The sequence below is a fragment of the Cynoglossus semilaevis genome, chromosome 12 (assembly GCF_000523025.1).
Source record: "Cynoglossus semilaevis isolate Cse_v1.0 chromosome 12, Cse_v1.0, whole genome shotgun sequence".
NCBI classification, from domain to species: Eukaryota; Metazoa; Chordata; class Actinopteri; order Pleuronectiformes; family Cynoglossidae; genus Cynoglossus; species Cynoglossus semilaevis.
The window spans coordinates 11550200-11574887 of NC_024318.1; the positions used below are offsets into that span (position 1 = coordinate 11550200).

General features: G+C 39.5%; 3 protein-coding genes across 6 annotated transcripts in view; 1 reads left to right on the plus strand and 2 right to left on the minus strand.

The window, feature by feature from the left end:
* Positions 1-2326, minus strand: part of vwc2 (von Willebrand factor C domain containing 2) — a 41858-nt gene extending 39532 nt beyond the window's left edge. Inside the window, exon 1 of the mRNA XM_008322176.3 lies at positions 2001-2326. The gene's annotated coding sequence lies outside the window, so the exon portion shown is untranslated. The remainder of the gene's footprint in view (positions 1-2000) is intronic.
* The window catches only part of mocos (molybdenum cofactor sulfurase), a 103560-nt gene that overhangs the window by 68171 nt on the left and 10701 nt on the right, over positions 1-24688 (plus strand). The window lies entirely within an intron of this gene.
* On the minus strand, positions 8129-24625 carry LOC103387499 (poly(rC)-binding protein 3). Of its 2 annotated transcripts, none has more exons than XM_008322175.3 (13): positions 23378-24625; positions 18399-18509; positions 18252-18275; positions 18104-18136; positions 17892-18008; positions 16817-16948; positions 16300-16428; positions 14557-14646; positions 13880-13921; positions 13455-13530; positions 12122-12174; positions 10578-10747; positions 8129-10275 (listed from the first exon to the last, which is right to left on the minus strand). In XM_008322175.3, the coding sequence occupies exons 2-13, from the start codon at positions 18474-18476 to the stop codon at positions 9915-9917; spliced, it is 1305 nt and encodes a 434-aa protein (XP_008320397.1). In that variant the 5' UTR covers positions 18477-18509; positions 23378-24625; the 3' UTR covers positions 8129-9914. The 2 variants fall into 2 exon arrangements, with proteins under 2 accessions (XP_008320397.1, XP_016892936.1); XM_017037447.2 differs by having other exon boundaries at positions 8129-8534; positions 23378-24622.

Below are 24688 nucleotides of genomic sequence, written 5' to 3' on the forward strand. Positions count from 1 at the left end.
GCCAGCAACAGTTTTTATTACACTGTTCTTGAGGACTGGAGGACCACTGCTGCCACCATCACATATGTAGTCGCTGTTCAATGCAAAAAATAAAGTCATTTTAGTACTGTAAAATACTAATATGTTCATGGATAGTACCAATATTTTTTTCTTATACCGACATGACCAACTAAGGTATGTTGATAATTTTAAAAAAAGATTGAAAATAAATCTTAATTATTGTTGACATCTAGTCCCTGGTTGGATTTTTCTGACTGATTGTTTTAGTCATATTCTATACTCCATCGTTTTTATCACTAACACCTTTGTCCTTCCAATATCAAACATGGCCACAGCTCCCCTTCCTACTCTTTGTATTTTTAAGTAGGGATCATTCTGAGAGCATAAAGTTCGCTGCGTTTGGTCAACATTAATGTTGTTTTAGGATTAGGTTCAGCTGTTGAGGGCAGTGATTGACGACACACCCCCCTCACAGCATGACAGGCCTTGGTTGAACTGTCCTGTCGCTTCACACCAAAGTGAGAGAAACCTTGGTGATCAGACTGGTTAGTGGCCAAAGTTGTAAATCTCCAACAATGTTGCCATGAATTCTCAATTATTACTTCATCTAGTCACAGATTCAACAGCCACAATCTCTTCACTAATACTGTTAAAACTACAATCTGCGACACAATGTTTTATTTCTATTTTTATGTTGAGAAATACTCAGTCTTTTCTATGTCTGGATGTCTGGTTTGTGTGAGTGTATGTTTATTTATTTATTTTTATTTATTTTTACAAATGAAGCTACTGCCACATACAGTTCACCATTTGTAGAGAAGAGGCTTTGTCATTCAAATGTTTTACACGTCTTAAAACCTTTAGACTTACCCATGTACCTTTTCATCCAGAAACAGCCAGACTACTTGGGGGGAAAAGGTGAAAACACCAGCAGTGTGCAACACTGACACATACAACAACACCATACACTTCTAGTTGGCCCATTGTTGGTAAATTATTTCATGTTGTACCTTTAAAGTAATTGATTTTCAAATAATCTGATACAAAAAGACAGAGAAAAGTACGTGGAGTCCAGAACATGGTTTTTCCAAGATTGTTGTTTGTCTCTGTTTTGTTATTTTGTTGTTTTTGTTTGTTATGTGTTTTGGTGCTTTAGCCGTAGCTCCAATATTAGCCATACACAGAAAATGTGCTTTGTTTTTTGTTTTGTTTTTTCTAGTAACAAGGATCGAGCAGACTGTACAGATCTTCATCCATTATCCTGACCTGTGCTAACAAAAAATAATAATAATTTTGGATGTCCATGTAGTAGTGTTGCCTGGCGCTTGTATGTGATTTAACGTTGTGTATTTTATTGGACATTCATGAGAATGTAGTAGTGAATCAGCAAAAAAACTCATCTTTTTTGTTGAGTCAAATTTTATCAAGGAAAAAATATTCTGGCTCCCATAATGTTCTTTTTTTTAAACAAACGTGGGGTGATGTAAATAAATCCAACACTCCTGCACTCAAAGGTGTGTGTGTGTGGGTGGGGGGGGGGGGGTAAAAGGCAGGTGCCAGTGCTGCACTTTGCTGGACAAGTCGATTCTGTTTAAGGCTGCGTACATTGTACTACAAGCTGGAGTGACGTTAAGTCCTTAAGTCACTGAAATGGAAAATGTCCACTTTCACTTCACAGACCCTGCACACTGACACACACACACACACACACACGAAGCCTCCACAGGTCTCGTGTGTTTCAGACTCCACTCCAACTGTGGCTTTTACGCACCATGCTCACATGCACAGATGCACGTGCACATGCCTTGGCACTGTGCCTTTCTGGCACTGTTCAATGCCCACTGAGTTCCATCTTCAACAGAGCCGACTCTGACACACTGAGCATGCAGCGCTATTTCCAAAGTTAAATCTAAAGACATGAGTCCGACCCTACGGCAGGGTTGATGCTAATCCATTTAACTCCAGCACACACGGTCAAAACATTAAGAACAAGAATTCACCTGTGATTCTGGCGGGGCGCGGACCCTCCACAGTGCGTCAGTGGATGGAAACACAGCCTCGGGACTGTTGGAGAGAGAGCGCAGCGGAGGCACAGCAACAAATGATGTGCGGTGATCAGAGGGAAGTGAGTCTGGGTGAAGCCCGGTCGGACGCACAGCTTCCCCGCTGGAAGATCGCTGCTCCTGCGCGTGTTGCGCTCAACTTTCCCCAGCACACTGAGTGGATGTCCAGACAAACCAGGTCTCTGTCCAGGCTCCCGTGCTGCTACTGACTGTCCCTGCTCTCTACTGGCACTTTATTTCTCACGGTGACAGAAAAATAATTTAATAAATGGAAAGGGGTGGGAGGAGGAGAGGAGATGAGAGGAGAGGAGAGGAGAGGAGGGAGGCGCGGGAGCCAAGACGATCAATATTCGGTGCACAGCTCCACAGTGAAATAAGATTCTAACCATTTGGAATAGTACAAATAAATTGAAAATCAATACGTGATGTCCGATGTTGATATTGTGCCAATGAATAAGTCATGTTTCCAAAACAATGGAACTATTATACAGGAACTGTCAGCCCGCAGGCCACTAGATGGGGCTCTTCTGAATTACGGAGCAGAGCATGCCGGTAATTAACCTATAACGAACGAATGCGCCCGGATTTCATGATGTGAGAATTTCGGGGAGAATTTTCGAACAGCTCCTTCTGCGATACTTAAAAATATATATTGACATTTTATTTTTATATCAAACCACGGTTGCTAATAATTTGATGTAATTTGTTATGTCAAGGGGGTTAAAACCATCAGGACTCAAACAGATAATCTGGCTGTAAGGCAAAAGCACTATCCACTTTTCCCACAGGCAAACAGGAGTGTTAACAGTTATTCTCGTCACATCTGTGCTTTCATTTCAGGTCAACATATCCCTAAATCCAGCCTCAGGAGGTTTGACTAATGCTGAAATTCATATGATGCATCCTTAACCTAACACACACACACACACACACACACACACACACACACACACACTTGATTATACTTTGTTGTGAGAAAATCCATAGATACAAGACACTTCTTGGTCTTTTAACCATCCTAATTAAAATGTAATTAACCGTTATTTTGTCCAGAATGAAATCCTCATTAAACTAAAGCCCTAGAACAACAGACAGTGTTATAACAACAGTCTATCATGAGGACCTCCTCCATCGACCATATCTGATGGATATCTGTGACTGTTGGGTTGTGTAGTAACTTGACCAGAGTCCATGGACCTCCATTGCTAACCATTCCCATTAAATCCACCACTCCTCCAAGACCTACTGACCTTCACAGATGTTGTGAAGCAACAACAACCTCCCTGAATATTGTCATGATGTGGTCATGTTCTCCCAACCTAATAACACCATGTACACTCAGCCGTGGCTGTGATTACTGACTCAACGTCATTACAGTATTATCTCCAAACTGAGTTTTTCTTCTGAGGAACATCCAGGTCTCGGGATAATTTGCTGTGAAATGAGGGAAGAACAAAGCACGTCAACCAGCAGGGCATAGAGCATGTGGATAAACCGGTGTGTGAACCTGAATTATAAAGGTGCACGGGAAATTATGCCGAATTTAGCGTAGCACTTTTTGATTTTTAAGGTTCTTTGCTCATAGAGAGAAGTCTCTAAAACCTAAGAATGAAGAATTTTCTTCTCTGTTTTCTTCTCTGTCCAAAAGAAGTGGATCTCAAACTATGGTACGCATACGCTGGAAGTCAGTCACCATGGTTGTACCTACCTGGTTATATAATATATTCCTGTGAAACAGTACCTTCCTGTTTGCTTGTATGGATGTGTGTGGACCGTATTGTTCAATGTTCATTGGCTGATAAATAGACTGGGTAAATAGGGTCGGCTGCTGCACTTTAATGTTGGTCGAGCTGTTGATGCTTCAACATCCTTTAAGTACTTTTAAAATTGTACGCAGTATAAAAGGTTTAGGAGCCCCAGGTATACTGTATATAAAACATATGGAGTAACTGTAGAGTGTCCAATCAACCTGATCCACTAAAGTGTATGTTTTTGTACAGTGTGTGTGTGTGTGTGTGTGCGTGAGAGAGAGACCCTGTCATGGACTGGTGAACTGTCCACGATGTAAGCCTGTGTGTGAGAGTGAGTTTTCCCAGTTTTTTCCCAGGGTCAATAGAACAGACATCTAATGCAATCGTTTGTGAAAACGTTTCAGTCTGGACAGGGAGCAGGACAGACCATCCTTTTTATGTCTTTTGAATTAAACATCAAAATATATGAAGCATCGACAAGCTGTATGAATAAAATCCTCTGTCAAAGAGAAAAGTCTTTCACCTTTTGTCAGATAAAACCCAGTATTATGTGTCTTCCCATCAGTGTCCGTAGTGTTTGAATCATAAAGAAAAATAGAAAATAATCACGTTTGAAAAATAATTACTTTTCTGGTTAGTGACAAGAAAATCATTTCTAGATACTAGAATAACGGTTAGCTCTGTTAGTGAAAGTGACACTTTTGTTGGAAGAGGTTTATTTTCAGTAAAGTAGGGTTAGCTTGAACAGTAAAGTTAATTTGTTTATTTGGTTAATCTACTAGTTAGTTTGCACCAGATTTATAAACCCTTAATATTTGTAATATTATGTAAATATTTGCTTTTTCTTTATTTTCATCTGTGATTCTCCAGATACATTTTTGAGAAAGAAACTAAAGATGTCATTTAGTTAGTAATTCACCTCAAAGTTCTTTTCAAAACTATATGGTGGCAGTCGGCTCCAGAAGAATGTGCCTCTTCTTTTTACCCAGCCGGTGTGAGGCTGACAAAGGCAGTCATTAATATGGCATTAGGAGCTGGCTGTGAAGCCATAACTGCCCTGGGCACACATCGGCGTCCATGTAGCACAGTCCTCTTCAGCTACACCTTCCCCAAGGTTGAAATGTCATCCTTCACTGTCATTACATTTCTGCCCCATTAACTATTGATTATCTCCACTTCAGTTTTTTTCAGGCCAGCCGTGGAATCGGCCCACATGGTTTGTGAAAAGCCACATTACATGGGTTAGGCTGCGTCGATGTAGCTGCTGTCAAGTGTCTGTTGTGGATTGTTAAAATGGAAGTTAATAACTCAGTTCAAAGTTGCATGTTTTTTTTTTTCTTTTTACTTTCATAAACCGGAGCCTTTTACTTTTCTATATGTTCCTGTAGGAGGTGCTATAAACACAGTTTTGTTGCCTTGGTCAGTGTTGAGTGCAAAAGTCAGGTGTGAGTCTGTTGAAACAAAAGTTTTTTCAACAGCATGGAGTAACAGATTTTAAGTCTAACAACAGTTTACTAGTTAACATAAAATGTTATGATAAAAACATGAGAAGGAACGCTTATCAGCAAACAGCTGATAAACAACAAGGGGTCATGTGAACACCCCTGCCCCCACCAGTAAAATACAGTTTTAATTACTTTTTCTGATTCTATTTCCACCTCATATAATTTAGTTTATATCTGATGACACCAAAAGTATTTTATTCAATATCCTTTTACCCACTCTCACTTCTTCTTAAAAAAAACAATTACAATTCAATGATAAATTCTTAAATGCACTGTGACCACCTAATGGTCTCGATTCACACAATAAAATCACCAGAAATACTTTGTAAACCTGAAAAATTTGGAGAAGTTAACAAATTGAGGGGAGAGTTGCTAAAAATAAATTAAAAAAAGATCCACCTTTCATTTCATTGGTCCAGTTATGCCTAAGAAGTTATTGTACTTTTGTATGATTAAAGTTTTTATTTATTTTCTAAATATTTTATATTTACATGACTTGTCATTCATTTTTGTTTATATGATCTAACTTAGTGATACAGAGAATAACAATAGACCTTGACTCGACTGACATTTCTATCTTATCTTTACTGGCGTTATCTGCTGTTTCACTTCCAGCAAATCTTTATCAGGTTTTTGTGTTGGCACATTGTTTGGATCTTGGTTGAGGCATTCGCTGCTAATTAGAAAAGTCAAAATGTCAGTACACCTACCAGGCAGTGAACCAACAACCTGTAAATGTTGAAGATGCCTTTCTGTGTGTTTTTTTTATTATTATTATTATTATTCTGCCTGAGGATTTTCTGTTTACTCCTGTTCAGATAACACAGCCAATGAGGTCTGCAGCCTTAATGAGTTACCACAGTTATTAATTACAGCGGCTAATGAGCTATATTTTTGTTTATGACTCATTTGTTTATTGTTGTTTAATTAACAGTCTCAGTAATCACAGTATTAGACTCTATTATCATGCGTGTTTTATTCTTTTTCTCTTATTTTATCCTATTTCTAAAAAACAATTTCTGCCATGTGTGGGCTAATAAATCTGCGTAAACACCAGAGGGCTTTGTGTTCCTCATTCAGATGTACTGTAGGTGTGCAGCTCACTCTCACTATCCTGCCAGCATCAGTGAAAAGGAAGGGTCATTGTGTTGGAACACCATCTTGTTGTTCTTACACTGTGAATCTGGCAGCACTTGCTCATACACTGACAGAAATCAGTTTGATTTGACATTTTTTACCAGTGCCCTGGGCATAAACAATGTTGGGACTGATGTTGGCGTTCAGAAAATGACAATATCACAGGCCACAGATTTGTAGTGCCTGTTGTAGTGTATCACAGTATCTCAGTGTATCAGGAATAACGTATGCCTTAATAAAATCTCATCAGGTCATGTGCTGTCTGTGATTATATGGAAAATGGACCTGACTCATACAACAGACCATGTCTGTTCTGTATGTACAACATAGACAGCCATAATACCCTGAAGGTGCACATAACAGCCTTTTAATACAATTTAATTTAATTAAAAAAAAATACAAATGATTCAGAAGTCTCGACATGAGCTATTAATAGAAATTTTTATTTTGGTATGTTTTTCCCACTGCTTGCTGGTAGACACTGGCCAGCTCTTCCTCTCACAGCTCAGCTTGGTTATTACAACCACAAATTTCTGAGCTACATTGCTTCTTGTTATGATGCTGGGTTTTTTGGTTTTTTTGGGTGGCTTTACATGGCAACAATGTCATCACTCAACAGTAGACTCTTTATTTAACCTAATTCATATTTTATCAGATCGTACAGTGGACTGGGCCTTAGTGCTTTTGTCTTGCAGCAAAAAGATCACAGATTTAAGTCCAGTTCTGTCTGTGTGTCTGTGTGTGTGTGTGTGTGTGTGTGTGTGTGTGTGTGTGAGATGGACTGTCCAGGATGTAAAGCTGCCCTGATCAGATGACCACTGAGATTAACTTTAACTTCCCCGTCACCATGGAAGAGATTAAGTGCTAGAGGATGGGTAAATAAATAAATAGATCAATAGTCATTGATTAGTACAAATTGTGTTGATGAGCTGATGAGAGTTCGTCCCCAGGGCAGTCCTGAACTCCAGCAGCTCAATGTCTGAATGTGAACTACTTCAAACAAGGACAGAACATTGTTGTGTGTAAAGGCTGCGATCTGGTTTTCCGTAGCACGGTAAAGGCATCACTGTGTTATTGTTTCTCCATTAGTTGGTTAGCTAGGCTCAGCCAATCACAAAGCTCGTTATTGAAGGCTGTGCAGGAGGATGTGAATTGTTTTTGATTGATTTATGAATTTCTTAAATTGTCATTTCTATTTTATACATGTACAAACAATAATATTTTAACCCATGTGTTGTTGGCATGACTTATTATTTAGTCTGAAGTCTAATGTCTCATTAGAAGCTTAACTGTTCCTTTCTGGTTCTGTAAGCATGTTTACAAGAATCATGCAGGTGCAGAAATTGGTTTTGGCACAGACGTCTACTCTGTTGTTTGCAAATTATATTTATTATACAATAGTTAGACTGTTGACTATGTTTTTCATACACCTGCAAGAACCTCAGAGCACCTCTGCTGTGCAAACTGTTAATTGGCTCTGTTACTCTGTTGTTACTCTGGTGTTTGCTGTTGTTCTTCAATAGCTCAGTGTCACTGCTGTTTAATGTTCAAAACGAGGAGCTAACGAATTATGTTTCATTACGCTCCCAAACGAAACAGGTCGGTTGACGGGGAGATGACTTATACGTCATTAAATCCATGGTTTATGTGCAAGAAAAACAAAACATAAATCCTCAACGTAATGTTCTTTATTATCGCAACAGGAATAGAACAAAACATCAAATCCAACCAGAATTATTTTATTGTCATTTTATCAGCAACAACAACAGGCATTGCATTGTCGGGCATTAAACCCACACCAGAAACACATCCACGAGGCATTGAATACTTTACATTGAATAACTTCTCATTTGCATAATCAGAGGATCTTTCCATCAGTTCAGATCTGGGATAAACAAGAAATACATTTACCTACAGGAACAACATACGTGTTGTTTAACACTAGTCCCGCTCTACAGGATTACAGCGCAGAGTTTAAATCCACTGGAATCCATTGTGGCTTTGTGGATAATCCCATCACAACTGCAACAGTGCAGCGCTACTACAGAACACCCAAGCTTGTTTGCACAGAGGAGAGCCTACAGTTGAGGGAAAAGCAGGAAATGTGGCAGATTTGACATGGTTCACATCTTTGATTAAAAAAAAAAAAAAAGAAAAGAAAAAAACCACACACTAATCCTACAACTCTGTTAGCTTCTACCACAAGAACACCTCAATTTATAAGTTTGCATTTGTCCTATCAACTGAAGTCCACACAATACCAGGAAAAACACAATTTAACTAAAAACAAATGTGCAAACTAAATGTAAGCCTGAGTTTCCTAAAGTCACTTCTTTGTAAGGAAATACTGAGTTAATGTGCCGCTGGTTTTCATTAATGAGGGCACATTGGCTAAATGCTTGTTTTCTAAACAATTATTTGCTTGCCATTTATTTTTCCTGAATTTTAAGGTCAGTCAACAGTTTTCTGACATTTTAATAAATGACAGTAATTAAGTAAAAACAAATTAGGTTTGACCGATAGACTGTATAAAGGAGTTTTGTAGCCTTCAATACAGCGTGAGGGAAGACAGGAAGAGCTGTGCTGAATATATTTAAGAAACAGTTTTATCACTAGTTTAGGGTCCACCGTTCACTAAGTGAACAAAACAATTACATTTTTATCACTGATAACGTAACTACTACACTAATAAAAAAACTACTTAGGTTAAGATCTTTTAAATTTTATAAAAGTCATGATTGTGGAACGCATGTCATTAAAACCCTTTGGCCCACTTACCCTGAGTTTAAAAATATATACTAAAATCTGAGCTAATGTGAGTCAACACACAGCATGTTCCCTTCACTTTCAGACTCAAGTAATACTTTTAGTTTTATGGCTAGCAGTTGACAAATAAAATACACCTCCTGACAGATATGTTCCATATCGTGACTCGTTCGCTCCCTGTGTACGTTTCTATAGCACTGAGTGCCCACTGATATGTCACACTGTACACCTTTAACAAAAAAGCTACAAAATTTTAATCACACAATCTTTTGGAGGGGACAGAGGGGTTAATGGCAGCTGGTATTTTTCGGGTTGCATTACTGCCCCTGCTGGTGAAGATTTTCCCTCGGAACAACTCGTACGCCAAGGGAATGACAAACTACTGTATAAACACAGCAAATAGTTTTTTAAGAAAAATATTTGCAGATTCTCCCTCAATATTGGGAAGATGTTATTATCAAATGTCCAACTTCTTCCTCAAAGCCACGCGCTTTGAGGAAGGCAGTGAGCAAACTGCAAATCTTAAAACAGCAGCTTATTAACCAGGGGGTGGGAGGATCGCCGTTGGGCAAACGTACAAACTGTTGTTGAGGTATTTTTACTTCTTTTATTAATCGCAGTTTTTTTCAAACTATTTTTTATTTTACTTGCGTCCCGCCCTCAGCTAAAGTGCTTTGAGATTAGAGCCCAGCTTAATAAGGGGCAAACTTTTGTCGCTCAGATTTTTTGACTCCAGACGTTGGCATTTTCGCCGTGTAAGGCGACAAACCCTGAGCGAGGCTGGAAGCAGCAGCAGGATGGACGGCCAGGACAGGGAGAGTTTTCATGCCAAGCAGGCTGGAAATGGGTACAGCATAGTGTGGGGTTTGGATGGTTGGTAAGGTGGAAGGTGAGTGGACGTTAATGGTGGTCTGGGCTGGGTTTGAGGCCGCCAGGACAGCCATAGAGGTAGCAGCAGAGGAGGCGGCAGAAGTGGCCTGAGAGAAGCTCATGTTCAGATCGACTGGGGTCGCTGAGGAAGCAGCCTGCAAGGTGAGTTTAGCCATCTCTAAGCTGCGAGGTTTGATAGGCAAGGTGATGAGAATCGGGAGAGAGTTGTGAGAAACAGAAAGGACGAGAACGGAGGTGAGAGGAAGAGAGGGAAACAAAACATAAGAATCAAAGAAGGAATGTGTGTGTTAAAAAGCAGAGACAATGAGGATTTTAAAGGCAGTCAGAAGAACAGAGCAGTGAGCTGGAACAAATCCAGCCTCTCCCTCAGCTCAAAAGCTCTGCCCTCGTATAAACACATGCCATCAAGGTCTTTTATCATCAGCTGCTGATGTGACTCTGACCAAGTTTTTGTGATGTCTTACCTGGCGCTGATGAGGTACTGGGCCACACTGATACTGGCCGGAGAGCCCGTGATCGTGACTTGGCGCATGGAGGAGCCATCAGTGGCACTGGCAATTTTGATGTGAGCTCCAGAGACTTGGCGGATCTCATTGATCTTGCTGCCTTGTCTTCCAATTATGCAGCCAATAAGCTAGAGGGGGGGGGGGGGGAGAGAGGGGGGAATAACGAAAGAGATCTGATTTCCCTGATTCTCAGAGGTTGGCTATAAAACAGAAATACTTGAGAGTAGCCAACAAAATATCAAGGTGTCCTTCTTGATTTACAGTGAAGAACCTGCTCTAAGATTATAACTACTCTGGAAGGAGGATAAAACCCATCAAACTGAAACATTTCATTATATTCTGTCACCGCAGATACATCTAACATGTGGTCCTGGGTCCAGTCATGGCACTTGGACAGACTGTGTGAAGCCACAACCTTATTTTTGCTATTGGACTGGCATTAAATTTGACTTAACGCCTTGATATTTTGGCTGTTGCTAATTAGCTTTTGGCTAACCGGAGATTCAGTTTCTTGTCACTAGTCACTATAAAGTCAAATTGCCTGCTTTTAGCTTGTACTCCATGACCGTTAGCTACGTTGTATTTTTGCTTTCTGTTAGCTGTAAGCTATGTCTTTTTTGTCTTTTGATTTAAGATATTAAGAAGAGGTTTTATCTATCTGTTGTTTGTTAGTTGTTTTTTATTTTAGGGGTACAACTGGAAATGGTTAAAAGACAGTTCTGTTGTTAACAGCAGCAGGTGTTTTATAACTGCTTTCTACCTTACTTTTAGGAATCCTTACTGTTCCTGACCTTCAGATTCCTGAATAAAATCACAATCTACTGGAAGAGCTTTAAAAAAAACTGTTGATCAGGTTGGCTTTGGGTTTAATCACATTAGTGGTTTCACAAAATGACTTGTCGTGCACTACGTACACTTCTACACCACTTCATTATAAATCCAGGTAACAAAGGAGAAGCAGTTTGCCCTCAATTATTAAATCTTGCTCTCCCCACAGAATGTTGGGAAACCTCTGTGGTTTAGAAGGTGAATGGAAATGAATTAACAAAAAAGCAAGCGCTCAGACCCTTTTTCCTCTGTTTTAACCTGTTTTACTATTTCAATTATGAATTATTTTCCAAAGAAAAAACAAAGTTAGAAACAATACACACAACGTTGGCTCTTTATTACTCCTTGGTTTGAGGTATTTGGACCAACAGCTCCTGGATCCATACTTTCTACAGCGCTGTGAGAGCGGTGTCAAAGGTCGTCCAGTGTGTTTCTGTACAGTACGCTGCTGTAAGAGTAAGGAACTGCTTGGGTCTGCTTTTTCATTTAAAGGCTACCACTGAGGTGTTGTAGCAAAACAATTGGTGGATGGAGTGTACGTGCATTGACCTGTGATCGCCAAAAAGTAACAATGGTCCTAATTTACTCTGCTGCTACAAAAGTGTTCAGGTCTGCAGTGCAGGATGGTCTTGGGTGTGAATTGAGTGCTGGGAGAACACAAAGGTAGCACTTACATCATTAGGTATCGCCAGCTCTTGTGAACTTGTTGGGGCAGATGCTTCCAATCCTGCAAAGCAGAACGAGACGCGTTAACAACAGAAGGACGCTAATGGCCTTTTGCTAATGTGTCCTACTTTGTCTAGTTTTTTACACACAGCTACACGAGAAGCAGGACACGGCACATTCAACAACAATAGTCTAGGTCTAACAATTTCAGAAAAAAATATCAAATTTATCAGCCATGGTTGTAAGTTTAATTCCGTCTTGTTTTGGTCATAGTTAGTTGTTGCTGTTGATGAGTGTGTGGGATGGTTGAGGACAGGGATGGTCCGGGCCAAGACGTGTTAGATTTTTGGGAACAAATGTTGCACAGGTGAAGGATGGGGTCGAGACAGCGGGATTCATCACTTCACTTTTTGACAATGGAAACCACATTTCAAAACAATAAGGGAGACGATGGGGGAGAGGTGAACAAAGTTAAGAAGAAAATTGGTAACTGGTTTTAAATTGTTGTCTATTGTTGAATAATACAGCTGTTCTTTAAGAACCAAGTATGGTTAGGAAACTCCATTCACTTTCTATACTGAAACAAAAGTTAGTAAACCAGAGGCTGCCAAACGTTTTTTAGAGCGCCCTGCTTTTGTAGATATGGCTGTTGTCCAGCCCCCCTAGTCAAATTCATTGAACTTTATTTAAACACTGTAATTCCTGCTATTCTCATTCAACAAACTGGATAAAAAAATGCTTCTCCTCACCGTCTGGCACTATTTTACAACTGCGTCCAGTTTAAATTTGCTACTTCAGTGGTGAATTCTGTTAATTGTTTTATGCTGTACTGTATGTAAATAGGCGTAATAAAGAAAATATTTTAGACTAATTCAGTATCTCTGAAATTATTTTATGTCTTTATCCAAATATAATGGTTTTTTATTATTATTTAAACTAGTGTTTAGAAATGCTGTTAATAATCCAGTCCGTACTTGGGAAAGTTTTTCAATTTCTATTTGGGGCTCAGCTTTATTCTAAACTAACATTCTTCTTCCCTTTGAGATTTTTTTCTTTAACTAACTGTTGACAGGAGCCACATTTGCTGGCCCAGACTTCACTGCTGATAAGAAATAAACGCTAGTATCAGTGACAAAGACATCAGGTCTTGTTTTGAAATGTGTCAGTCAATCCATAGCAATGTTCACCTGGGAAATACATGTTTGGAAATAGTCTGGAAAACTGAATAGAGCCGCACTTGATCCTGTGTTGGGTGACAAGGTTGTTTGATGGTGCGATTTAAGAGGAGTGAAGACAGAAAGAGGGAGAGATGGACTTCCCTTGGGAGCCGTGGGTACGTACCAGGGAAGGTAGGGTTGCTCTGCCCAAGGGAAGGGAGGGGGATATGCTGCATAGCCAACTGGTGAAGCTTGGTCAACTGCAGGGTAGGAAGGAAGTTAGATCTAACCAATCAAATTGGATTATTCCAGAGGAGCTGAAAACTACAACATCTGAAGTTTACAAACATTACAGATGGTGTTAATGTGAAAAGATTCATGTTTGTCAGATAGCATGCTGGCGTATCCATCTGGAAATAAGTCACATATTTAGCTACAAAATATTAAGATGGATCATTAAGTCTAGAGTTAGTAAAGTGAACAGATCAGAGTTACAGATTTTTCATTTCTGCAGAGAGCAACACACAGAGGCCGTGGTGGTGGTTTTGAAGGACAGGGGCAGAGGAGGTCATTAGGGCAGATAGCATTCTCTTACATGAGCGTACTTACATCTTGATGTGCAAATGCATACTGCCCTGGAAATGCAAAGGCCTGGGGGGAAAAAAGAATAGTCACATAATGTTGTTATGTGACTGAGAAGTGCAGACATGTTTAAACCTGTCAGAGGAAATGTGAATTTGATGCAGTGTATGACTGAGTGCATCAGTTGCATTTCTGAAAGTCCATCCCTGCCCTCTTTTCCGTAGCTCTAATGTGTATAGATTTTATGGAATTTCATCTAAATGTCATCTGCTGTCCCTGACCAAACTGCCTTTGACTGCAGCCAGAAATCCAATAACATAAACAGATGTCTGATAGGTCAGAGGAGCTGTGCCAAATTCAGGACAGCAGCCATCCAGCACTTGGAAAACGTGCGTCTGAGTCACGACATCATTCAGATTTCACTGGGAAGGGCAATAACAATGAGTGTAAAAGGCTTCTGTTCTCATCGCTGACACGTAGCGGCCTGGCCTGATACGCTCTAAATTAAGACCATTATCGTGTCTTTGTGCATAGAGAATTTCATATAATATCAGGTGACCTTTGTATTGTTGTAAAATTACACATATTCATCCTTTTCATCCAACAAGGCAGGGGATTGGAAATGGTTGTGTTATGTTTGATTTTTTTTTTCTTTTAGGAAAGTGATGAAAATCACAGCTAAAAGCACATCATTTGGTATTTACTTGAGCAGAATGCTGTGGCGCTAAAACTGCATGGGCTCCTGCAGGTATGGCTTTAGGACGGTAGGGAATAGTAGCTCCTTTGGGTGGAGACTGGAGAAACAAAGAGGAAACAAACACATTTGGTAATGATGCTTTCAAAAGGACTTTTTAAAAATGGATCAAATTAGAAGCTATTGTTGAATAATACATTCATGAATATAACAAAGAGGAGAATATATACGCTGGCACATGGAACCGCAAACTAATCGCTGGAATAGTGCTTGGTGTTTGCTAACTTGAGAGGACTCTAATCTAAGTCCAAAACTGAATTATTACCCAGTAATCCAAACTTAATGAAGGCTCAAATAAAACGGCTTTTTCAAATTAAAAAATACCCGTACGATTTTCAGACCTCTTTTTAAAAAGTAATTGTAATAAAAACAGTTCTATCCACTGAAATTTACAAATAAATACTTTAGTTTAAATGTGTTTTTGCTAAAAGTTAGGAAAACACATTAAAACTCTACTGTAACTTTACGAGTCACCGATTTATTTCATAGTTAATTCAGTATATTAAACAGTGACTCGCAATTTGAAAAATCAAATCAAAAGTGAGCATTAGCCAAACAGCTGCGAGATGACCATAAGACAAAATCAATATATATTCTACCTTAGGAATTCAGATAAAATAAAAATGAACAAACTGTTTTCGCTTTTATTTTCTAATTTATTCATCCTAGAAAGAGGTGGAAAATATCCACCTCATATTGGCCTCAAGTTGACAAATATTTAGCTACAATGTGACAAAAAGTTTGTCCTCTAGGAGCTTAAAAAATTGCTTCACATATTTTGATAATAAGTTAAAGTAAACCAGACTGGATGGATGGGTGGAGATAGATAGATAGATAGATAGATAGACAGTTAGATAGATAGATAGATAGATAGAGAGAGAGATAGATAGATAGATAGGTAGATAGACAGATAGATAGACAGATAGAGAGATAGATAGATAGAGAGATAGACAGATAGATAGATAGACAGATAGATAGACAGATAGAGAGATAGATAGATAGAGAGATAGACAGATAGATAGATAGACAGATAGATAGACAGATAGAGAGATAGATAGATAGAGAGATAGAGAGATAGATAGATAGATAGGTAGACAGATAGATAGATAGATAGAGAGAGAGATAGATAGATAGATAGAGAGATAGAGAGAGAGATAGATAGATAGATAGAGAGATAGAGAGAGAGATAGATAGATAGATAGGTAGATAGACAGATAGATAGACAGATAGAGAGATAGATAGATAGATAGGTAGATAGACAGATAGATAGACAGATAGAGAGATAGATAGATAGACAGATAGATAGACAGATAGATAGACAGATAGATAGAGAGATAGATAGATAGAGAGATAGAGAGATAGATAGATAGACAGATAGATAGATAGATAGGTAGATAGACAGATAGATAGACAGATAGAGAGATAGATAGATAGACAGATAGATAGATAGATAAAGATAACCTCCAGACAAAGCCATAGAAATAGCATAAAGTTAGGAGAAAGACATTTTCATTTTGTTTGTAAAAATTGCCTTGGAAAAGCTCCAAACCCTTTCCTTCAGTTTATGAGCCTTGCTCAGAGTGAGGGTGGACGTGCTCCTGAGTGCCTTTGACCACAGATTAGAAACGGAGCCACGTGACACTGAAATAGAGCTGTTGGAGCTGGAGATGATCAGCTGTGTGACAGTGCTTACCTCCAGCATGACAGAGCAGATGTGCCTCACACACTGAGTGATGGCCTGGGGAGTGCCGGAGATGGTGACAGCCCTCTCTGTGGAGTCTGGCAGCATGTCTCCTGCCACCTGAACCTGAGCGCCCGTGGTCTTGACGTCGTCACGCAACGGGACAACACAAAGTCTTTTATAGCAGGAAAAAGCACATCCATCTCCCACATTGAAATACTGTTTCAAGCATGGCTGAGTCATGCCCACCTATTCTGACACACAAGGACCAGCTGCAGGACCAGGCAGCATGGCCTACTCTAGAATTTGCACAAATATTGTCTCTTCACAATTAATCTACAGCCTCCCCTCCTAAACTGACAAGTGTGATTACAGGGAGCTTTCATAAGCAGCGTTGGGAAATTGACACAGTGTTGTGAGATGAGAGACAAACTTGACTGGAGGGTTTCATGTTTGAGGTGTGAGAGGGTGGTGGGGTGCTGGAGGTGGAGGTGTTCTGTGAAGAAAACAACTTCCTGATTGAAAGTACCTCTCTGATCTCTTTGATCTTTGAGCCTCCTTTGCCAATCAGGGAGCCGCACTGACTCCCAGGGAAAACCAGACGCAGTGTCACGGGTGGTTTGCTTGTCACGTTGCTGTTAGTCATTGCTGCTGCAATGTCCTGGGGCACAATTCAAAAAAATATGTTATTCCAATGTCAACTCTCCTGGACGAGGGTGTGTGTGTTTTCCTGCAGACCCTGACAGGTGCTTTCACAGGCTTCTAAACACCAAACAAGGTTTTTAGAAAAATGTTCCTAGACTTACCTCAAAGTTAGAATAATTGTTAATAATAACTAAGAGTAAATTCGTTTTTTGGGCCATCAAAATGAACCCATCTATCTATCTATCTATCTGTCTATCTATCTGCCTGTCTCACTGTCTATCTGTCTGTCTGCCTGTCTGTCTGTCTGCCTGTCTGTCTGTCTGTCTGTCCGTCCGTCCGTCCATCCATCCACCCACCCCTTCATCCATACATCCATGCATCCATCCATCCATACATACATCCATCCATGCATCCATCCATCCATCCATACATACATCCATCCATGCATCCAACCATCCATCTATCTATCTATCTGTCTATCTATCTGTCTATCTATCTATATGTCTATCTATCTGTCTGTCTATCTATCTATCTCTCTATCTATCTATCTGTCTATCTGTCTGTCTGTCTGTCCGTCCGTCCGTCCATCCATCTCTGTATGTTCCAGTAATATCCAGAGGGGGTTGAAACAGTTTTTGTTATTTTTCCCTTTGTCGATTAATCTTAAATTATAATGACTAATCATGAATATGTTACAATTGAAATTAATCATGATTAATCATGAATAACTGACAGCTACATTGTGTATAATCTAATTAAAATTGTTGGACGATTGACAGCCCTTTGTACATTTTCATCTACCATATTTGTTTGTTTAGTTCGGTTTGTTTTCAGCTACACTGTACAGATAAAAGTCTCTGTTTTACACACACACACACTATTTTATTTTCTCCTTTAGTTGTCGCTGCTTCTACTTACAGTTTTATTCACAGTAAATCTATACTTGTGTGACCGTGTACCTCTTCAAACTTGTCTGCGATCATGGAAAAAGCCCTGAAGATGCTTTCTGTAGGTCCCGTGATGGTGACTATCCTCTCAGGAGATGATCCCTCTGATATGTTAATGCGAGCCCCACTCTGTGCCAAAACAAATCAAAAATCAGCCTTTAATTAATCTCAGGAAACACGTGTGTGTACGACAATGCAGTGTTGATGTGACATTTAACCCTCACCTCTTCCCTCATTTTCTTCACTGTCTCTCCTTTCTATAACCGCATTAGAAACGGAAAAACAAACAGTTTAATGAACACAAGTCAAGAAAGGATGAAAAAAAAACAGTGTAAACTATTGAAATGCTGACAGAAAGAAAAATAAACCCACCTTCCCAATTATGCTGCCAACTTCCTGTGAAGAAAAAACAGGTGTACACACATTTACAACAGAAGGTAATTCTTTTAACTGTGATGACATGCTATTACTACACCATTAGGCCTCAGAATACTCGTTTTTGTTTCCAGTGTCCATTACCTTCCCATGCATAAGCAGTCTCAGCGTCAGTGTTACATTCAGACTCCCATCCAGGGCCATTTCTTCCTTGTCAGACATTTTCTGTGTTATTCAAGCTTTTAAGAAGACACTCTGGAAAATCAAACAAGAGAGAAAATCAGTCTGAGACATTTCCTGTCCGATGGTTTGGCGCAATATGTCTGAGCTCTAAGGGCTAAGACGTGAGTCACTGAGTGATTCACAGTCAATGTTTTAATCGTGCACAGAGCAGACACTATGGTATTAACTGCTTTTATGGCAATTTTGTTGTCTTGTTTTAATACACGACACACACGTCACTGTCTTACTGTCAACTGTGAAACAGCGTCTTTGTTTCAGCACTAACGGCAATAGAACTGGTTAGAGCAGCGTGGTTGGACGGTGGTTAGTGTGCTGTCAGTGGTTCCCCAAGCAAGGGGCGGGCTCTCCACATGGGCACAGAGGTCTTGTAGGGGTCACGGCAAGATAAAAGAATTCCATTTTGAATATTTTCTTTTTTGTGCCGCTGCAGGGACATTTCACTGATTTGTAACTGAAGTTGTTTTCTTCAACCAGAACAACAGTTACGGTGTTTTTCAATACATTTTAGTCGTGTTTCGAAGCAATAGTTTTGACTCTGTCGAAGTGGGTGACTTGACGATAGTCCTGTCTACAAAAAGAGGTACTGCAGATAAAGTTTGAGAACCACTGCCTTACAGCAAGATTCCTGATTTAATCCCAGGTGGCAACTGCTGGTCTTTTTGTACAGAGTTTGGATTTTTATTATAAATTATAAAAACAAAATCGTGGTGTGAATGTTAATGTGAATCTGTCTGCCTCTACATGTTGCCTTGTTGGTGCACTGGTGGGGGGTCCAGGGTGCAGCCCGCCCTTACCTGATAACTGATGGGATTGGCTCTAGCTCCCCCTACTGTACATGACAAATAAATAGACAAATGATGACATGATCTGGTTTTACTTGATGGTGACATGGTGAAGCCCCAGTAAGAGACCAGAATGCTAGTTTTAGAAGTAGAAGCCATGTATAGATGAAAATACCCAGAAAACTTCTTTTTTTTTCAATCTTACAATGGGCAGGATTTATTAATATTTATTGAAATTATAAGGAAAATAAATATTAAAATACACTGGACTTTCTATTATTGTCGCACTGTAATTGTTCCCTGTCCTCATGCTCCAGCTGTCAATCATATGTCAATTCCAATCCCATCCTACTCTGTCAGCTAATATTTTCCATCCTAAAGTATAGAACAACTAGATCTAATAAATCAAAATAAGTACCACTGTGTTTTAAACAGAACTCCCTGTTCTGTGTATAATTGTACCCTGTTGTTTTATCGTTTAATAATAATCCATTTAACAATGCACGTCCAGTGAAACAAAGGCTTTTTTGAGTGACATAAATATGTTTCATAATACTATCTCCTGGACTACAACCCCCAAAGAGGGACAAACTACTGCAAAAAAAAAAAAAAACTCCACAAAATTGTCAGTTCTGGATCAAAATGCCAGCTTCAGTAGGAGTGAATGAGCACTGGCCTGACACACAATTCTTTTTAGTAACAATAGAACTAGTGCAGTGCTTTATTATAGCAGAAATACATTGTGAGTCTGTGTGGATACAGGATGTAGACAGTATGACCCAGGCCTGGGGCCATCCAGTGTGGCAGCAGCACTGGGTAAATAAATATACTATCCGACCAAATAATCACCGTTCACTTCATCTCTCCTGTCTGGACTTGTCAGAATGTCTGGTTTGCAAAAGACCCTTGTTTTAACTTACATCACACTCACGGACTCACACTCACGGACTCACACTCCAGTCTCTTGTCTGAATGTGACACGTATAATTTCAGACAGTTTTTTTTATTTGCACAGCAATTTTTGCAGGAGGAAGATAGAAAAAGGGAAAAACTTTAATTAACCTTCTGTAAGTTTCCTGGTGTTTTGTCTGCATCTACAGAAACACTGCTATTGGGAGACCAATACCTGAGAATTATTGGGGAACTGTTTATCACTGAGGGGATGTGAACCTTTTGTACAGTCCAGAGCAGAGAAAGATAAGACTATCACCAAGTGCAATCTTCAGTCTTTAGTTCTGGCTACAAACAACGTGTGTGACTCCCTCTGACCAGATAAGAAATAAAGGAAGCCTCTTGTGTCATGAGGATCAAGCGAAGCCCATGTGACCGTCTCTCTTTACATCACCGTGACACTGCACAATGTTGGCTCTGTTCTGGCTGCAAATTCAATCTATTTCATTTGCAGAATAAATGAGGTATGCGGTTTGATGCGGCGTCAGCAGTTTATGGCATCAAAACAGAGAGGAGAAAGAATTTTGAACGAAGTCAAGACTGTCCTGAGAATGTGTCTCCTTCTGTTGTTTGCATGTATTTAATGGTGTGAAAAGGTTGGGTTTGGAACAAACACAAACAAAGGGATTTTTGATGCTGACACGACTTCTTAATGAGAACTGTCAGATGTTTTTTCTAATGATTGGTGAATAATTGCTGTACTGAACACCTCAAACAAGTCACTGGGTTCATGCACGATAATTGTGTTTATGGACACAGTAGGTGTGAAAAAAGGAGGGACGTATCATCAGGTGTTTTTAGTTTAGGTCCAATCCATGGTCAAGAAGGAAAGTTTCAGCAGTTTCTCTGAATTGTTTATTATTAACTTTAAAGCCATTGTGTCAACTGTTTTTACACACTTTCTTGCTAGTGAATTTGTATATTATTATAATTTTCTTGTCACATTTCCCTTTTTCTTTTCTAAAATGACAAATTGTTTTTGTTTTGTTTAAGTTTTTTCTTTTCTTTGTAATTATTGCTTAGTTTTAACAGTTTCTGAGTCGACAACAATTATAATTAACAATTTTTTTTATTACATTTGAGTTAGATTAAACTTTGTTGATCCCACAAAATGACAGAGATTGAATAGGATCTAGAGTGGATGAAAGACGTGATAAAGACAAAATCTTTTCAAACTGAAAAATAGCCTCAAAATAAAGAAATAAATATATAACACAAATATACAAATACAGGAATACCACGAACCATGAAAAAATGTACCTTTCATATGTGACAACAGAAAAATATCCAACATGTTACACACCTAAGTAACTTCAGATTAGTTTTTTTCCACTGTTGATGAATTTGTATTTTCGTTTGTATTTCTGGTCTGTTTGAAACTGGTTTAAAACAAGAGGCTTAGATTTAATTGTGTGCCAAAATGAACGACAGCATTTTTACTTAATTATAGTCTCAGTGTAACTGCACCGTGAGGTATTTCTTTCATTACTGAATGTGCTCCCCTCCAGACAAACGTTTGGAAACCCTGAGAGCCAACATACTGGGGGTAATAAACATCGTGACCTAGCAGTGGGTTAGACAAAGGACATTACTCTCATTCTGCATCTAAAATATATTACTGCAAAAAGTAAATGCTATTTTCCTCCGTCTGGTACAAAAGTCTGTAACTCAGCTAAATATTTTATAGACAGGTGAGGGAGCAGGATCTGTTCTCCTCTCTAATAATCTCAGTGAGGAGCCTGAAGAGTCTGTTTCCCAGAGTGTTTATCGCAGGCTTTGACCTCCATGTAGAGGCCGGCACAGGCGCTCACACGGTCTGACAAATGCCAAATTTTCTGAGGCCCTTCCTCGCCTAATCAATCAATCCATAAATGAATAAACAAATAAATAAATGAATGAATATTTTATTCATTCATGTATTCATTGATCTATAAGCCTCAGGCAGTAGTTGGCCTCACAAAGTCACATATGTAACATATTATAATATTGTGGCCATGGCATAAAAAAACAAACAAATAAAATGATTGATGTTTTCTTTATGCAGACAATACTCTGTGTGTGTCATTGTGATAAAGTTAGTGGGAATCCATCAAATAAACAGCAGCATATCTGTCTAATCCTATGGGCTGGGATTTGTTTAGTTAATGCTTAAAACCCTTTTGACCCATTTCTGTCATCTGTAGCACGTCAGCGCCCACTCAAGACTCTCAAAACAAAACACTGGTGCAAAACAGCACCCACACAGTGCACATAATACAATAAAAGAAGCCAGAAGCCACGGTATTTAATACAGACAGGTGTTTCTCAAACAGTGAGAATTAAGAGAGAGCATTAATCCATATGGGAATCAGAGTTTGGAAATATATTCGCAGTTAAAGCCTAAACTTCACTGTTGAGAGATCTATAATGAAATGTCTAAAATAAGAAGAATAGTACTTTTAATTAGGCAAAGTATTCTGGCCACGTGACCCTTCGCCAAGACTACACATAATGTCTACCTCACAAAAATAAAAACAATTGTTCTTTTTGAAGATCTTCACCAAAATCTAATGATACACAACAGAAAAGAAAAAAACAAACAAAATCATAACCTCAACATCAAAAGGTGGTGAAGTGTTCTTTTTGTTAAAACTCCTAAAACACCTCTTTTATTATATAAAATGTGTCAAATGTGTCTTCATTCTAATGAAACGTTACATAAAAGGTTCTTTTCAAGCTGCCACATATTGGATTAAGCCAACGAGGCCTTACGGCATGATATTTTTCACCACAGCAGTTACTGTACAGTTACGGCCGTCACATGACTGCTTCACTGTGATATGGATGACCTTTTGAGTGAACCATTTTTTAAAGCTAGATTTTCACAAAACACACTTGCTGAAGACAGAAGTGTAGGGGAAAAAGACAACTAGATGATCTGAGTCTAATGGGAGTCAGGAGCAGCGTATTAGAACAAAGCCTCGTGTTCTTCAGTCGCCTTTCTACACAGCCAACTAGAAATGGAAGCTTCACTTCAAACATACTCTTCCACTTGTCTGTCTCTGGCTGTACTCCCACCACTACTGAAGTCCAGAACCAGACTGTGTCCAGTTCCACTCTCCTCAGTGGGCAGAGGGAAAGGCCTGTAGTAGAGTATCAAACACTCACCTTACGTGCAGAGTATCTGCTCCTCTTCTTCTTCTTCTTCTTTTCTTATCTCCAAATTGAATGTTGATTCTCTCTGTAGTCCGTCATCAACGTTGTCCCCTGTGATGATCATCCACAGAGTGGACAGATGGCTCTCTGTGCCCTCAGACCGGCTGGAGCGGATGCTGGCTTTGCGTTTAGTCCTTCAGCTTAGCCCACGATAAGCCCCTACGCAGGGCAAGTGAGCCCACATCGCTTGCCTAATTCTCCCCGTCACAGCCACCAATGAGGCGTTCCTCTGCATGGAGATCCTTGAGTGGAGGAGGCCCGAGGGCAGGGCAATGAGGTTCTTTGGCTGGACAATGTCCAGTATACAGTTATGGCCACTACCACCACACACACACAAACACACCAATATTGAAGTCTCTCCTTTTGCAGTCTTCAAAAACACATAGAGAAAGAGAAGAGAAGCTTTGTGCAACAAGGTTGCTCTGTGTCTAACAGCTCCACATGACTGCTGTGTTCTTCATTAGATTTCCACACAGCTTCTTGTCTGCAACCAGGATTGTTTTTCTCTAAAAATACATCTCCCCGTATGAAATCATTGCCTTGCGGAGGCAACAGGACTAATTGAGTGTTGTAAAGGACAATGTGGCATTTGAGTTATTTAGTGATGTTAAGCACAATGTCTTCGTGGGGTGCTCCTCTGTCCTCCGCCCTCCCCCAACACCAAGCCCTTCTGCCCCAGTAATGAGGCCATGCTGGATACAATGCAGCCCTTCTGCAGCGAAAAAAAAATGCATTCAGCCGAGCTTCAAAATGTGAAGGAAATGAATCAGTGAAGCATAAGTGGCATATTTAATTACTATTCAGTGCATTGCACAGAGACAATGACGGCTGCTGTGAGCCTCGTGGTCGTCTATCAGACATCTAAGCAGGCCATATTACATTTGCTTCTCAACTAAGATTTCAATTAAACTTCCAAATTATTTCTGTGATTAAAAAGATTCAATGACTTCCTGGAAAGAAAAAGGGAAGATGGCGATAAATAAGTTCTACAAAGTTGTGGTTTGAATTAGGTCGGGTGTGACCTTATTGACTTGTCAGGTGACCAAGTTTGTGACAGTCACCTCTTTCTCTTCAGGGCTCACGCCATAATCAAGCATTTCATGGCCGTCAGTCATGACTAATTTCATCTCCTTCATGTGTGAGAACAAGATTAGGAAGGATTACACATGAAATGGGATTACACATGAGTGATTACTGAGATGTGTGGGTGTGGTCAGTTACTGTCCAGACAGCAGGAAGGATCTTAAATAACGATATGTATAA